General features: G+C 35.2%; 1 protein-coding gene across 5 annotated transcripts in view; it reads right to left on the bottom strand.

Moving 5' to 3' along the window:
- Positions 1 to 589: 589 nt before the first annotated feature.
- The window catches only part of LOC147572006 (uncharacterized), a 170,710-nt gene continuing 153,454 nt past the window's right edge, over positions 590 to 17,845 (bottom strand). For 3 of the 5 annotated variants that reach the window (XR_015246596.1, XM_086695135.1, XM_086695134.1), the window contains one exon: positions 590 to 980. Coding sequence is in view for 2 of the 5 variants with exons in the window: in XM_086695135.1 (XP_086551261.1) it covers positions 783 to 980 (198 nt within the window). In the remaining 3 variants the exon portion in view is untranslated. Of the gene's footprint in view, positions 981 to 4,837; positions 5,013 to 6,740; positions 6,829 to 17,845 lie in introns of all 5 variants that reach the window. The other 2 variants (XR_015246594.1, XR_015246595.1) reach the window with 2 other exon arrangements.

Here is a 17,845-nt window from a genome sequence, read left to right as displayed (position 1 = left end):
TACAGCACTTTGCAGAGACGGTTAGTAAATCCTGAGGGAAAAAGCAGATTGTACCATTTCATTCAGTGCTGGGAATTTGGGTGATACGTGGTGACAATAAGAGACTTTTCACTCCTGAGGAGACTGAGGCTGTGTGACCCAAGGGATCAGCATGCACCATGGGATGCTATAAAACCCATCTAATATTTATCAAGATGTGCAATGTAATGAAAACAGCCTGAAATCATACACCACACAAACAACTTCAGCCCGGGAATAGGGAGCAAAACAAGGAAATATAATCATAAACTAGGTTCTTATGCTGTGTTTCTCAGCCTCCTGTCTTTATGTTTATCAGCTGTTTGTTTTTCTAGCTACTTTAGCATTTCCTGTTGAGATAGATTTATATTCAAATGCATCATGAAATCCCCCAAAATACAAAATTTTTGTTTGCTTGCTTGCTCTCTCTCCTTCAAAACATGCATTTTTCCCCCTGAAAAGTCTACCTTTGTTTGTGTTTAAAACCAGCCATCCATGCACATTTTAATCAGGTTACAGTAATCCTAAATATTAACTCTGGCTCAGAAACTCATGACCACGCCACACTTACTTAGAGGTTCAACAAACATAAACTATGAGTCCATACTGTATCACCACAGGACAAAAGCACCATGAGGGAAGGTTCAAAATTCTGAATATTCTACTCTCCCAAAATTTTCCACTACAGATATTCATTGAAAACAGATTTTTTTCACGAAACCAGAAGATTGTTGCAGTGTTGCCCAAAAGAGGTCCAGAAATTCTCACAAAACAGTCTGCATGGCAATCAGCCCACAATGGGCTTCTAATTCCTTCACCACAGAGGCCAAGTCTACTTCCAAGTTTCCAACCAGGATGTTTGCAATGTGCCTCCTCCTTTGACAGCTGTTAAATGCCATAATGGTTACAATAGCATATGCTGGGAGTACTCCAGATGTCTTCACACAGTGGTGGGTCCATTTCTAATAACAGACAATGAGAAAGAAAGGCTGACATAATATTTATAAGAACTTCTTAATCTCTAGTGCATTGTAAATGTTTACGGTTCAAGGTGGGGAATCTGGCTGCTTACCAAATGTATTTTTCTCCTCTGAGTGTAAGCCTCAGATTATATTTAAATATTTCTCTTCTCTCTCATTATCTGTTTTTATGTCTCTGTCTCAGGTCTAGATCAATCTCTCTCTCTCTCTCTCCCCCCTCTCTTTCTCTTTTTCCAAAAATATTTACTGAACACTCTTGCTTGAAGTGTATCATTTAACCTATCTCTACCTATCACTGGCAAATAAAAGAATTTCCATCCTTTGGGCCTGTCTCTACACCAGGAATGATCTGGATTGATTCAATCCAACATTGGCATGTTTTTTAAACTATTAAACCATATGGAAATATGTCTTACTGAATTTACTTCCTAAAGAACAATTTTCCATTGGACCTATTTGATTTTGACTATAACCAATGTGCAGAAATGTTCTTTTGGTCTTTCCCTCCTCATAAGTTATGAGATGAATGAAGAGAGGACTATTTTACCCCAATTGTTAAACTCAGAAAGAACAAGGAAGATAAAAAATTAGTGAAAGATGCTGAAGAAAACATCATAAATTGTGACGTTGGGATAGTCACAAAATTATTTTTGCGAGGATGGGGAGTGGAGTTCTCTCTTGTAAAAGGAGAGAATTAAATTATTTTATAATCGCTTCTTCCAGTTCTAATACTTACTAATCCATAGCCCAAGTTTTTCTGAGCTCTGTTTCTTTCTACAGCTCTCATGGGCATGGCCATCTTGATAAACAATGTCACCTTTTATTGTCTTTAAAAGTCATCTTGTTCTCACAAACTCCCTTCTCTTCAACAACACCAGAGAATGAAGGAGGATTAAAAACACAAAAACAAAAACAAACAAAGAAACCTTGGTAATAAGAAGAGAACAATTTTTTTGGTCCATCATTTATTTAGTAGACTGAAGATAACTAACCAAGGAGTATATACCCTTTGATGACTTCCTTTTGGAGCTGCAAACTACTGAGGACAGAAAAAGCTACTATTTGAAAGCAAGCAAATTGTGCTTTGATTTTGGAAACGAAGTCCAATTAAAACAGCTGCCGAAAACAAAAACAAAAGCCTTAAACAGACTAAAATTAAGATCTACAACAATAGAGCCTACTCATTTGTGTTTATATCACTTAGTTCATGATTCTATCTAGTTTAGTTTGTTTTAAATTTGGAGGTATAAGAGAAAGTACACATCTTTCCCTTGATGTGCTCATTTGTATACTACGGTCTAAGATTTTTCAATTCAGAATGGCTCTATAATAATGACTTCCCACCCACCATTTAATCATTAAGAATGCTTTGCTCATTTGTATTGTGAGCAAATCATCAACAAGATGCTTTTCTTTCTGAAAGTTCTTCTACTATTTATTTGAAACTTCCTTTGGTCTTATGAATAATATCTCTGCCCACAGGTAATAAATTTAAACAGTCATATTATGACATTTAAGATAAATTTATAATTTAAGGAAAAAACTAACATTTTGTGGGATAACAATTAAGATCTAGTCTTTTAGAGACTTTGTGGCTTATAATACAGTATTGTTGACAATAATCACTACACTATGCATTAACTCTCCAGGACTTACTTATCCACTAGTTCTGTTTGTACTGTTAAACAACAAAACTCCGATAAAATTATTTGAAGAGATTTAAGATAGGAGTTGGATTAGTTTACCAGATATTGGACAAGTATTTATCAAAATCCTCAGGAATACCATTAAAATTTTAAAAAAATACTAAAAAAATAAATAAAAAGGCCTGAGGCTTCCTATTCAGAATGTAACAGGGAACTGAATTTTAACCAGCTTCCCAACTGGCTCTTAGTTTCATAACTCCTGAAAATCACTACACTACACGCAGAAGCCAGAGATCAAACTGGTTTGCCCTTTTTGAGTCCAGGATAGGAATGACCAAATTGCCAGAAGGTATCAAGTGAGTCTCATAATGGAGGTTTCTGGCTTCCCTACCATTGTCAGCAAACATTGTCTTTCTCTGCTCTTCCAGGAAAAAAGAGATAGTCCTTTGCAAGTGAATTCTCTCTTCCCTGTCCTGCCCTTCTCTCAGGTATAAGAGTATCTGCATTATTATCTCTTAAATACTCAGCAACAGCTCTATAACATGGCGAATGCTCTAATGATCACTTCAATGCTGCTAACTAGAATGAGTATCTATTTATAAAGGAAAATTTAAGCTCTTTTTCAGTGAAAAGAAACTCGTAGATTCCCACAGAAGGTATGAAATAATAGACCTTGTTTTTTGCCACCACAAATTATTTTTATTTTTACAAAGTTCCGTTAAATATAAAGGACACATTCTAATAATGAGAGGTCTTAATAATTAAGATTTATCAACTGAAAAACTGGAACTAAGGTGTAGACTTATTTAAATGCAAGGTTTGAGGTCCTGATTTTTAAATAAAAATGACTTACAGCTTATATCCCTGATATTATTTATTTCCTAGTAAAGGTTCCATGAATTTAATCTACTCTAATTAGGTCTTGAGAGAAACACTAAAGTCATAAAGATAAACAGTTGGTATTAATTTAAAGTTAAACTTACTTTCCAGTAACTGAGTTAATATTTCTTGATGACTTTATTAGTCAATCATAATACTGCGTTCAAATTCCAGACCCTTCAGTACTGGCAATTATAACTGTTTAAGAGAAGATTATTGTATTTTCTGATTATTCTTTCTTGTGATATAACACTAGATTGAATTTAATCATGTAAATATTTTAGTTTGGAAGGCAAATTGAATTATATGAAATCTCACTCTTTCTCTCTCTCTGTTTTAATTTAGAATGCTTTGCTTTGCATTGTTTCTTACATTCTGGCTTGTTTTTGACCATATTTTCTAACTTAATGAGGAGCTCAGTCTTTCACCTGTTTTCTGCCCAGACCTTTCTCCACTTTCTAGGAGCAGGAATTCTAACATGGGTTAAGGACAGGATGAAATACTGAGGATTAGAATTTGGTCACAGCTCAAACAAAGGTACAGAATTAGTGGGAAGAGAAGAGAAGTTAAAAGTCATTTTCCATATGGATGCCTTTATTGTGTAGGGCTTCTTTCAAACAGATTCCTTTTTGTCTTCTTTGAGTTCTAAGCTGCTGTTGTCACAAGAGCAGGGGATATTTATATATATATATCTGATAGATACCTCATTATATATATCAGGTATATATATGTGTGTGTATATATATACAGACCCTATATACATATATATATATATCATTCATATATACCTCCATATATGTGTGTATATGTGTGTGTGTGTGTGTGTATATATATATATATAATATGTATATATATGAATATACTTGGCAGATATCTAATAGATGTATCTGGAGTATAACTAACTCCAGAATAATTTCCTACTCAAAAAAAGATGGGTTTACATGATTAAATTCAAACATATCAGAATTAGTGTTTTACTAAACTCCATCTGAATGGAGTTTATTTCCTATATCAATTAATTTCTAATAATTTGTATTTAATAATCTAAAATCAACTGTGTTGTTATTATTGTTTTACATTGACTATTTAAACCAATGTAACAAAACATTGTGTAAGAGTTCGCTGGAAACTGAGTTTTATTGTGGGAAGCACCAGTTGGAGATTTCTTTTCATCATGAAAATTGTTGCTGACCTGAAGGGTCAAACATCTAACATGAGATACAAGAACTGAAAAAGACTTTCAAGATCACCTAGTTCAGCAACCTTACTTAATTGATAAAATAAATGTTACCTGAAAATTGGTAGGTGATTTACCTTAAACCCAGATCCAATAATTATCTTCTGCAAACAGTTTTATTTAGCAGAATGCTGGAGTTCATTTAGTGGAATGGGTGGCTTTGTGTAGCATCATCACTCTTTTTTAAAGTAATTTCTTACATTCTCATAGTTTTATGTGCTGTCATTTGGTAAAGATACAAGGAACAGCTTCCTAAGGGACCAAGGCAGTTGTTAGTCTTTGTTAGCTGTTAGACAGATACGTCTTTTGCCAGTTCACCCCCTTGACCAAGGGTCACCACTAAAGATAGCATCTTCTCAGCTCTATCTACTCCCTCCCATCCCCCTCCAAAGTTCATTACCCTAGGTAACTCAGTTTCTAAATCTCTAAAATAGAGATGTTGACAGTTCCTATCATATATATCTGACTTTAAGATTATGTAAGCTACGTAAAGCATTAACGAGGGTAAAACTCAATACTTAGTAAAACTCAGTAAATGTTCGTTATAAATATTAATTATATTACAATGTATATCCTAATTTTTGAGCTTTAAAATAATTGGTTTTCAATTTAATTTAAATCCAGTTAATTATTAACGCTAAATAATTAAATAAGCTTTATAAATGCTAATGTTTTTATAGTGTAGGTAACAAAAGCCTAGATTTTACACTGGAAGAGAATCTAAGATAGTGAAGGTATGAGCAATTATTTTCATATACATACATACATATGTATATATATTTTCATATAATAAGCATATTATATATATATATATATATGCACACACACAGTTTTTAGGTATATTTTCTTCCTATGGTTTATCTTAATAAACTTTTGATCTTTATCAAACTGCACTGGCCATTATAAACTATCATTATTTTGCATTGAATTATTTACAAATTTCTTATTTTAATTTTGGAGCATCTTCAACATACCTCCAGATTTTGGGGTGTGTTACCAGGTTGGTAATATGATGACAATTATACTCAAGTCCTTTTTATTTTATTTTTTTATTTTTTATTTTTTTAAATTTTTTTTTCAACGTTTTTATTTATTTTTGGGACAGAGAGAGACAGAGCATGAACGGGGGAGGGGCAGAGAGAGAGGGAGACACAGAATCTGAAACAGGCTCCAGGCTCTGAGCCATCAGCCCAGAGCCTGACGCAGGGCTCGAACTCACGGACCGCGAGATCGTGACCTGGCTGAAGTCGGACGCTTAACCGACTGCGCCACCCAGGCGCCCCTCAAGTCCTTTTTAAAACTCAAAACAACAAAAAATTGCTTTCCAAATTTGTGCTCTTGTTCCATTTATGTCTTAAATAAGAATGATAATAGTATTCTAAATTTAGCTTAGTGTTTATTCTTCAATAGACTTCTTATGATACTCTTATAGTTTTCCTCATTTTTAAAGTACATCTACTTTCTTTCTTACATCATTCTTTATGTAGAAACAGATGGGTTATTTTGCTTCCTAACACCATCTTAAAATTGCCCCTATAATACATTTCCTGAAAAATCTAACCTATCATGATAATTTATATAATTCTAATTTTAGTAATTTGACAGAAGCTTTCTTATCTCAACAATTTGGGAGGGAATGTTTCAATGTTTGTTATAATTTAAGATCTATTTTTTTGGCCCATAGCTTTCTCTATGTAGTAGCAATAAAGAAATTAAAAATCCTGACAAAAAAGAGTCTTCAAATTAATGCTTTTGGTAAATAAAAAGGAAGTTTTTTTTTTTTTTTTTTTTTTTTACCAAATTGTTGTACAATAACAAAACAGATTAAAGTACAGTCTAGATTAAAAGTAAATCTTAAAGAGTTTTAAAGTCAAGGCAGATTTTGCAAGGATAAGCTAAGGGACACATAAGCTAATGCTTAGGGACTGAAGAATATGCTCAAAGGTCCATGTTGGTCCAAGTCACTATTTCTAAACCAACCTTCTAGGCCAAAGACGCCAAGAATCTTGCAGACATAGTGAGGGAAAGTGCAGTTTACTGAAGAAAGGTGATGCTTCAGAAGAAGAGTCTGATAGAAAACAAAAATATAAATAGGGTCTGCTACATTGCTTGACTCCCCAACACAACATACACACACACAATCTTCCATAATATTTTTAAAAAATGTTCTTGCTCAACACAGTGCAGTGGGCATCACTTCTCCAAAGAGAGACAACACAAACTCATTCCAAGTTTGACTACCTGTGAACCAATGATCTGATAGCCCAAACTTTGTTATTTTGCTTTGGAATCTTAAGTATTTCCAGATACAACTTTTTTTTTAAATTTTTTTGTTAATGCTTATTTATGTTTTTGAGACAGACAGAGAGAGAGAGAGAGCATGCACTCATGTGCATGCACATAAGTGGGGGAGGGACAGAGACAGGGAGACAGAGGTTCCAAAGCAGTCTCCACACTGACAGCAGAGAGCCCCATGTGAGGCTCGGACTCATGAACCGCAAGATAATGACCTGAGCTGAAGTTAGGCTAGATCCAACTTTCGTAAATATTGCAAATGGTAAGCTAACATACAAATATAAACATCTTTAAAATATGACATATAAAATGGAGGAAAAAACAAAACTATGCATTACAACTTTTAGGTAAGAGAGAGTGCCATTGATCTTAACCACAAGACTTTATATACTGTGCTAATCATGTAAAGAATAGAAGAATAATCTCATGGAAACTGTTCACAAAATCTATCAGCAATGAGATAAATGTGTGGATCAGCCAGTATAAGCTGCTCCAATATGTGTTCACTGCTCATATTATCCTTGTCCAGTGCCCTTCATTAAAATGTCTCAGAGGTACTTTAGAGAGAATTCCTCTATGGGTTGTGCTAGCAACATAACCACTTGCTTCCCATTGTGTGGGTGTTTAGACATAAAACTGAACAACTATAGGCTCAGTTCTGATATTATCTTGTTAATATAACTTCTTTAAAGACTAAGTGAGATTCCTCTTAATTTCATTTTGTGGGATAATTTTGCTAGTAACCATGATCCTAACTCTGAATTGAATTGGGGATCACCATTTTACCTAACCCCAGCTCTTTGCTAATAATTTTATCTCATAGCAAGAATGGAAAATAACATATGTCAAGCTCAACTTGATAGGCATTTCCTTACACTATGCCCCTCAAATATTCTTATGTTATTCCATCCCTTTTCAGGGTGTTGTCACATCAGAACGCATTGTGGAAAGATATTTATTCCCCTGATTCATTGAGGATTTTCTTGTATAAGTTTTTTCCTATTTCCAGGATTCTATCATTTTCTTCTTGTTTTTTTAAATTTTTTTTATGTTTATATATTTTTGAGAGAAGGAGAGAGAGAGAGAGACAGAGCAAGAGTGGGAAAGGGGCAGAGAGAGAGAGAGAGAGAGAGAGAGAGAGGGGAGACACAGAATCCGAAGTAGTCTTCAGGCTCTGATCTGTCAGCACTGTGAGAGCTGAACTATGAGATCATGACCTGAGCTGCATTCAGACACCCAACCGAGCCACCCAGGCACCCTTCTACCATTTTCTATCTTACTCATTAACTTTAGGATACAATAAAATATCTATTTTCTGCCAAATAAGGTGCACAGTTCTTTTTCTTTTAATTTTTTAAATGTTTATTTATTTTTGAGAGAGACAGAGACAGAATGCGAGTGGGTTGCGGCAGACAGAGAGGGAGGCACAGAATCCAAAGCAGGCTCCAGGCTCCAAGCTGTCAGCACAGAGCCTGACGCGGGGTTCGAACTCATGAGCTGTGAGATCATGACCCGAGCCAAAGTCGGAAGCTCAACCGACTGAGCCACCCAGGTGCCCCTAATGTGCACAATTCTTAACAGTCAGATATTCCTTGCTTTGGGAAGACACATCTCTTAAAAAGCTCATACAGTAATCCTCCTATTGTCTCTCTGCTTAATGTGCCAGTTTGTTCTAGAGCTTCCTTCTGTCTTGTAATATCTCAAAGAAGGCTACTAGAACCTGGATTCAGCTCCACTCACTCTGGTTTTCATGAAGAATGGTGTTCCTATAAACTGATGCACCATTTTCCCAAAAAATAGGTAGAAAAAACAACCACTATTGATCTATATTATTCATTTGGATGGTGTGAAGAAAAAACTCACAATTTGTTTCCTTTATCTGTGTAGGGGAAAACTGCATTCTTTCCTACTGTGTGTTTTTTCCCCATGTGGCTCCTTTACTACTCACACAGAACACTTTAGTTCTGACACTTTTGGTCATCAAATGTGTAGAAGTTTTCCCCACATCAAACAATCCTCTGTGACACCAGCCAGGTGTCCTATAACTTAACTCAATTCTGACAGTATCTACTCAGAGATAGCACCAGATCCCACAGGTTAAGGGCTCAATCCTATAAGACTGCCCCCACCCCACCTGCCCACACATCAGATGCCAGTCACAAGCCTAAGTTACCACCTATGCTTCTGACTGACCCACTATAGATCAGAGGTTCCAACAACTCCTTCCTTGGGTTCAATTTTCTAGAGCATCTCTCAAAACCCAGGGTAACACTTACTTAGGTTTACCAGTTTATTAAAGGATATGATAAAGGATACAGATAAACATCCAGATGGAAGAAGTGCATAGGGCAAGGTATGGGGAAAGGGCAAGGAGCTTCAATGTCCTCTGCAGGGGTGCCACCCTCCCAGCACCTCCATGTTCACCAAGCTGGAAACTCTCTGAACCTTGTCCTTGTGGGTTTTTATGGAGGCTTCATTACACAGTCATGATTGATTAAAGCATTGGCCATTGCTGACTGATTCAACCTCCAAGTCCTTTGCCCTCCTCAGAGGTCAGGGATGGGACTGAAAGTTCCAACCCTCTAATCACAGCAACCAGCCCCCATCCTTAGGTAGGGTCCAAAGGTCTCCTCATTAACATAAGAAACCGTTATCACTCATCACTTAGGAAATTCCAAGGGTTTTAGGTGCCCTTGCTAAGAACAAGGTCAATTACCAAATATTTAGTTCTTACTATAAATGACAATATCCCAGATGGAATCAATCTACCCAATGTCTTGAGCCTTAGGAGATTGCTCTTTTCCTCCTCCCCTGTCCACATCAATGAGTGGAAAACAATGACTGGGTTGTGTGCCTACAACCTCAGACTCTTTTTTTAGGAAGGTAACCCAACTGTGGGGCACAAAGAATTAATAAGCCTGCTTTAGCTGACACGCTCAGCTGTGACCTGCTACCCAGTGTTGAAAAACAAAGATAATATTTTTCTTTTTTATTTAGTGATTCTATTGTATTCTTTCATATTTGATTCAGAAGAACTCAGAAAAGAGAAATGGGCTTCCTCAAATCCTAAAATTTGTAGGGAAATATTTAAGCAACTTTAGTGATACCTGTCCTACTAGCTCATCTGATATGTACTGATCATCCTCTCTACCTAGCAAATATCCATCAATATACAGAGAAAAATTATTCAAATCATGTGTACTATTGAAAGTAGGAGAACAATATGTTCTTTATTCTCAGAGAGGGCTCACATTTTCTGTTTTGGGGTAGAGAGGCAAGAGAAAAATTTTTTTTGTGATACTTGAAGTATTTTAAAATCCATTTCATTCTGAATGGTTGTAAATATTTTGCCCTCTATTTCCATTCACTATTCTTTTTTTCTTATCTAAGCCATTGGGTGGTGGGAGGGTGAACGAAAATAAGTAGAAGGTGGAAGAATGGAAATGAAAGAACCATAGCTCTGTAACCACATTTATTTTCATGCTAAAAGTAACAGTTTAACTCCTTTTTCCCCTCTCTCGTTGATTCCTTTTTTAGTAATATAAAGCTATTTTATGCATGAGCATAGTTATTTTCCTTTCATTAAAATGGATACAGCACTCGATTCATGCATCAATTCCATCTGTAATCATAATTTCAAAGCAAATTGGAGAACAAAGTCAATTATTCAAATAATCTACAATCATATTTTTATATTCAGTGTCAAAATAATTGACAAAAGCATTTCAGACTTCAATTACCTCCAAAACTACTTTGAGTTTCTCCTCATTTGGGATGTTTCTATATGGCTTTGGATTTAACACACTTTATTTTTATTCTTTTGTTATATCTATTTACTTTATTATTATTTGTTATTCTCTCTTTTGAATATCATCTTTTATAAATGTTTGTTCTTCTGTGCCACCAAATCCAAAATGAGTATATAAGCAAGAAGCCCATTGGTTATAAAGAACTTCAGGTTTTAAAATGTATTTTCTTTTTCTTTCTGAAGATTTTCTGCCATTAGTTTTAGTCACTATTCTGACACTTTCTTCCAAGTTTCTTCTTCAGGTAACTCATATCCACCAGGATGAGGCAGGAAAGGAAAAGGCAAAGGGAAATCATCCATAGAGGAGCTTTGAGGAACGGAGAGAGAAATCAAAACCCAAAGAGAAAACAGGGCTCTAATCAAGGTTCAGTCTCTATGAATCAGTCAGCAGGGGTGAGAAAGCTGAAAGAACAAGAATATTTGTTTTATTGGCGTATTTGAAAATCTCATGTCAAGTACTTACTACTATCAAATGAATGAAAGGGAAAGGGCTTTGAAATATATGCCTTCCAACAGAAAGAAGGGTGGGGAAGGTGTCTCTCTTTAAGGGCAAAGGGACACAGTTGGTAGGGAAGTAATTACTTTCCCTTCAGCTCCTGGGTCTGACACCAGCTCTGCTTCAGTGACACTAAGGAGCCACCCTGATAACAGCAGGCAATACCGAAAATGGCTCTGCTCCAAAATGCTGTTTTGCGAATGCATGAGACAGAGAGGCACAGGAAAATCTGGTGAGTGTTTGGGTCACCTCTGCATCTCACACTTCACTGCTTTGTTACTACCAGTGGCAGGACTGCTGGTAATGTAATGGAAGCACTGTATTTGGGGAATCTCCGTATGAGCTGAACATGCAGAATCCTGAGGGCACACGATGATTAGGCTTACGGCATCATTTTCTTTTCTGTAGCTCTTCACTTAGCATAAACAGTCTAGGCAGTTGTTTGAATGGTAATGAACAGAATCTCTCCTTAGCAACAATCCAGTTTTTAAAAAATAGATATCAAATAGAATCCTACTTTTAATAATAATGTGGGTTTTGTTTTTCTTTCGTCTGTTTTCTTTTTTAGTCTGAACACACTGGAAAAGGTTGGTTCACTGCGGTGATCCATAAGAAACTGCTTTATTTTCTTCCTGCATTAATGTTTCAAGAATGACAATATAACTGTGTTTAGGATTTCAGTATTGTTATCCCAGTGAACTGGACATTGCCTTAAGGAAATATTTCAATCTGCCATTGTAGAAATCCCAGAACCTAAACTAAACAAGAAAATACTACCGCTACTACTAATGGTCCCTGATAAGTTACATTTTTATATTTTTAGCTATCTCTTGTTTTTGATTTGTTTTGATTTTGATTGTGTTCTGGTCTTTTGGAGGAGCACAACTCTACCGATAAAGTTGACTACTTTTGCCTTAGCTGTGTGGTTCTGTGAAGGGCTCAGTTATCCACATTGTTTTTTGTAGAAAATAATAAAAGGTAGATAAATTATGATAATGTAAACTTGAAATATATAAGTATCACATGAAATTGCAAACATAAATATGCTTGATCATGAAAAAAGTAAGCTATCAAACTGAGCATAAGCTATTATTTCAGAAATTGCTCAATCATTTTGCATTATAACAGACATTAAGCTTTTCTTTATGCAAGAATTCTTGAAATTAATAACTTGCTACCTGTTTTCCTGACATTTTAGAAAATAATGTTATGTTCAGTTTTAATAATGAAACATCTTTCTTCAGTTGACATAATATCAATCTTCTATAGGAATATAGATTGAGGTCACTATAAATGGCTTTAGGGTTTTAGATAACATTACATAAGTAATAAAAGTAATTGAAAGGAGATGAAATTTCAAGATTTAGATGAAGCCAAAGTAAATTCTTTTTTTTTTAATTCTTTTTTAACGTTTATTTATTTTTGAGACAGAGAGAGACAGAGCATGAACAGGGGAGGGGCAGAGAGAGAGGGAGACACAGAATCTGAAACAGGCTCCAGGCTCTGAGCGGTCAGCACAAACGCGACGCGGGTCTCGAACTCACGGACCGTGAGATCATGACCTGAGCCGAAGTCGGACGCTTAACCGACCGAGCCACCCAGGCGCCCCAAGGCCAACGTAAATTCTTAAGACAAATGCAAATTTTCAACCAAATGTGTGCAAGATGAAAACATTCACAATATCTGTAACTGTAGTACTGTCCAATAGGGATACTATTATTTACAAATAAATTTTTCAAAACCTATCTCTCATAGGATGTAGATGCAGGAATGACCACAAAATAAATCTAAGTACATAGGTGAGTTGGAGAAACTTATTATTGAGTATATTTGAAAATTATGTATATCCTTTTATCAGCATGTTGTTTTGCCTAACAATCGTTTCCCATTCTGGCTTCCTAATATCATCCATTTATCATGAAACTGTGGTTTCATGGGATTGGCCATTCTCAGACCCAGAAGAGAGATCCTAATCCATCTAGGACATTTATGGCAATCCCATTTCCTTTACCTGTGACTGTTTTAGGATTGGGCATGAATTCCCAACTGTGGCCAATGAGATGGGAGGAGAATTTTCCCGGGGTCTTTAAAGATACCTTTCTTTATTTTTCAAAAAAATGAAAAGAAGTCATACTCCCTTTTTCTTCTAGAGATTGCTGGTTTGGGAAATGCTCCCTATAGCCATTTTGTAACTTCTAGATGAATGAATAATGAAGGGCAAATATTTGACACATTAAGGATGACAGAGTAGAGAAAGGGAGAACAAAATCTGGACTTTTGATGACATCAATAAATCAGATTAAACCAGAGCAACAGCCTGCCTTACTTCTGGTTTTCTTCTCAGTGAGATAAATAATGATGATAATGATGGTGATGATGATGATGATGATGATGATTTTTCATTGCTCAAGACAATTTGAATTGGGTCTTCTGTTTCTTGTAGCCAATATATTCCTAAAAGATACAATTTCTTATACACATCAACAAACCCTCTCTGGTGATTATCATGAAATCATAGTAGAAGGTCTAAGAGGAACAAGATAAAAGGAAAAGAAACAATATTGGGACATTCGCTCATGATTGTTTTGTCACACCATAAATAACACAGTTCATATATATACACACCCACTCATGCACACAGCCTTGAAATAAAAGAAGTATAATTTCATAACCTTTCCCCAAAGCATCTAGTGATGCCCAAATAATCATTTACTTTGATAACATTGATAGAACAGCATTTATATGAATGATTCAGTATTATGTAGACCAGACAATTAATTGATTTCATTTTCAACCAATATTTTGGCATATTTAAGAATAATCTAAGATAATTGTAGATGTTGGTCTGGGGACAAGAATTTCAGTTTTTGTTATCTAGTGGAAGATACTGATTGACTACATATCCTATACCCCATGTTCTCTGAGAAGTGCTAAAATCAAAGAATTTAATAAAATATAGCCTCACCTAACAGCCCAATGCAGAATTCAAGGTGTCAACACTAACAGTTTCTCAGGCCTTTCTCCAAAGTGTATATAAAAGGAAATGGAGTAAATCTCATGAATCTACTTCAAATATAATCTGTGTTGCCAGAGCAACAAAGTAGAAGAATTTTATTCTAAATATGTTTATAATGCAAATTGTTTTAGAACATAATTTGTACAGAAATCAGTCAACAGTGTGCTATTGTGGTTGGTCTAGTTCATAGCAAATTGTTTAATTATGATTTGTAGGTATATATATATTGAAATGGATTTTCATGTCTCTTCTATTATATAATTTAATCTAATTCCATCATTTGCTTTATTTAAAAACCCACTGTCAAAAAGTTTACATTTTAATGTTATCCTGTAACATCTGAGGATCCATTTTGGCTTACATAATTTTAGCAAAAAGAGCATGAAATGCATTTTCAAATAATGTGTCTGCAGTATGTTGGAGTTAAAAATGTTAGGCTATTTATTGTTGTGAGGCACTCAAATTTGAAAGGGACAGCTGATAAAGATGTAATTAAATCTTGCCTCTTAAGGAATCTTATGAATTATTAAAATCCAGATCCTATTATTCCTTCTTAAATTATTCTTTTCAACTTCTTGTTGCCACATATGCCACCCTCCCTCAAATGTTAAGCAATTACCCTTTTCAGGGTCAAAGAAGCACCTAAAGGGCCCATCTGGAAAGCTGAGATAAGGGCCTATGGTTCAGCTTAAATAGCTGTTATACTGAGACATTAAGATCAGGTTGAAGAGGAAGCCATTACCTTGGGGTTCTCTGAACAGCTAAAAGAGATTTATTTTAGTGCACTTTACATCAGTTCTTGGATGCCTTTCTCTATTTTTATACAGCTTCATTCTCATCTAACTTCAAAGTGTTGAGTTTGTCTTGATATATATGAAATGCTGGGTTGAAAATTAGATGCAATTTTGCAAACTAAAAAATATACATACTTTATGAAAGATGAATTAACTGCCTGTTAATTTCATTAAAAAGTGTTAACTAAAAAGATTCAAGTTGTCCATACTTTAGGGTTGTTTGGAAACAAAGCTTCTTTTACATATTTACTGTTTGCCTTGTTCTCTGTACTTCCAGAGGAGAGACATTTTTGTTTAATCAATGGTTGATTTTAAAAATAACCATAAACATTCCATCAAAGGAATTTGCTAGGCTAATGCTGTGATTGGGATTTCATAGAACCATTGACACAAACACATATCAGAATTGACACATATAATTTTGACACAAGTTGACACATATCATAATTTTGGCTTGTCCTTAATCTAAAAAAAAAATGTATGTTTTTCAGGAATAAGTTAAATTTTGGCTTGTGACCCATTTACATATAGAAGGTTATCCAGGCACCTTCACTAAGGCTGGGTTCTTTGATGTTGACAATAGATCCTTGGTCAGGGTGGGGTAAGAGATGGACAGTGGCACTGCAGGACTCCAGCAGAAGTTTATGAAAGTACACAATTTACTCTAAAATCAGCTTCCATCAAAGTAATTATAAATACATCAGTATCAAGCTGTTTTGATTTTTTTTTCATGCATGAGTATTGGCAGGAACTTTTCTAAGTATTCCAGAGTCAAAGCAGATAGGCATTAAAACACATCATATGCCTGAAGCTCAATCTGGTCAGTAGAAGAGTTGGTATGGAAGATCATCGATGAAAACATGAAATATGTTTAGAGAGTCATTTGTGCATAGATCCTACAGATAAATGTATATATGACAAATATATATGATGAATTTTTTAGCCAAATCCCTGAATATGCAGGGTCACTCAAACCACTATGCCAGAATTCTTCAGGAGTGTACTACTAATTTTCATCACTGTGTACTATTTATTTTGTTACAGCACTATCTGTCACCTGGAACATTAAGAATTTTCATGTATTATCCCATTTAATATTAACAAAAAAGTCTAGGATATAAGTAATACTATCACTACTAGTTTTCAATGAGAAAATTCTAAGTAAAGTAGTTTATACATTACACAGTTAGTAAGTGGTGGAATTATGACTCTCACCCTTACATTAAAAAAGTTGTGTTTTTATTGGAATAAGTGAGAATTTGTCTTCTGAGTAACCATGAGATCAGCAATAAAGGGCAACCATGTGATCATGGGATATTTACTAATAAGTTTGTAGACATTTAAAACAAAGTATTTATGATTATATCATTAGTATTACTTGGTAGCTTTTTATCAGTTTTTAATTCTTTTAAGTATACTGTCCCAATTTCGAAATATGAAGTTGTCTCTCTCAGTTCCTCTATCTCACTTTAGACCCTAAAAGGTCTACTTATTTTAAGTTGTTTTATGCAACCAGTCCTTATCAACACAGTATCTGTTCCACTCCTTCATCCTCCTCTCTGGGACATGTCCTCTAACCCACTTATACTGGATCAGTGACCCTTTCTCTTCTCTTTTATGGATATATTTGCTTATATCAACTGGCTTTCTATATAAATACTCAAATTTTTGTGTAATACTGAACATAGAGACTTGAGAAATGGCATTCCTCTCTAATGTGGGAGGTAAGGGAATGGTGTTGAAAGTTTCTGAAGAGTCAAGATGGAGTAATTCAGTGTATAAATTCTGACCAATTTATTTATCAACTTATTCTCCTCATTTATCATTTATCACATTTGTCACATTTATCACAAAATGTCCTTATCCCGGCGGTTGGGCACTTCTGGGTAAAGAGCCCTGACGATTAATTCCAGAAACTTCAGGTGAGTCTGCTTCCAGCAGATGGTTAGACCCTGCATTGAGCTTACTTAATCCTCACATCAAGAAAGGGAGGAAGAGGGGTGCCTGGGTGGCTCAGTTGGTTAAGCTTCCAACCCTTGATTTCAGCTCAGGTCATGATCTCAGGGTTTGAGAGTTGAAGCCCCACGTTCAAGCTTGGAATTCTCGGTCTCTCTCTCAAAAATAAATAAGTATTTAAAAGAAGAAGAAGAAGAAAATGAGGGAGAAAACTGAGGCCTGGAAAGGTCATTTAAGCTGCCCACGTTTGTGCAGTTAGGAAGGGATGAAGCTAGGATGTCCCCGCTCTTGTCATCAGACTCTGGAGCTCATGCACTCAACTCTTCTAGGTACTGTCTGCAGATCTGATTAGCATTTGTGAGTAAATGCTATAAGCAGAGCATGGGAAGAAAAGGTCATCTGGTTAACGCCAGTACTTTTATTAAAGCATGAAAGCTCAGGTATTTTTCCTTATTTTTATTCCAAGATACACTTACAGTGTTTCTTAAATGGTACAGTCAGACTGTATTAGATCCTGTATTATGGTGGAAATGTATTCATGACAAATCTTGAAAAAAACCCAAAACTGAGTACAACAAGAAGTGGTCCAGAAAATAATACAGTAATTATCTGAGGAACAAAGACATTTTCATAGTGGGGAGAAACTAAATCCTCAATATTTATTCTTATATTCATTATTTAATATGAAAAGATAAGGGAGCAAATAAAGAGGTTTTAAAT

This window comes from Puma concolor, chromosome F2 (assembly GCF_028749965.1).
Source record: "Puma concolor isolate L17-30 chromosome F2, mPumCon1.1.hap2, whole genome shotgun sequence".
In the NCBI taxonomy this organism is placed as follows: Eukaryota; Metazoa; Chordata; class Mammalia; order Carnivora; family Felidae; genus Puma; species Puma concolor.
The sequence above is the reverse complement of the archived record's forward strand: the minus strand, read 5'-3'. Positions and strand labels throughout refer to the sequence as shown.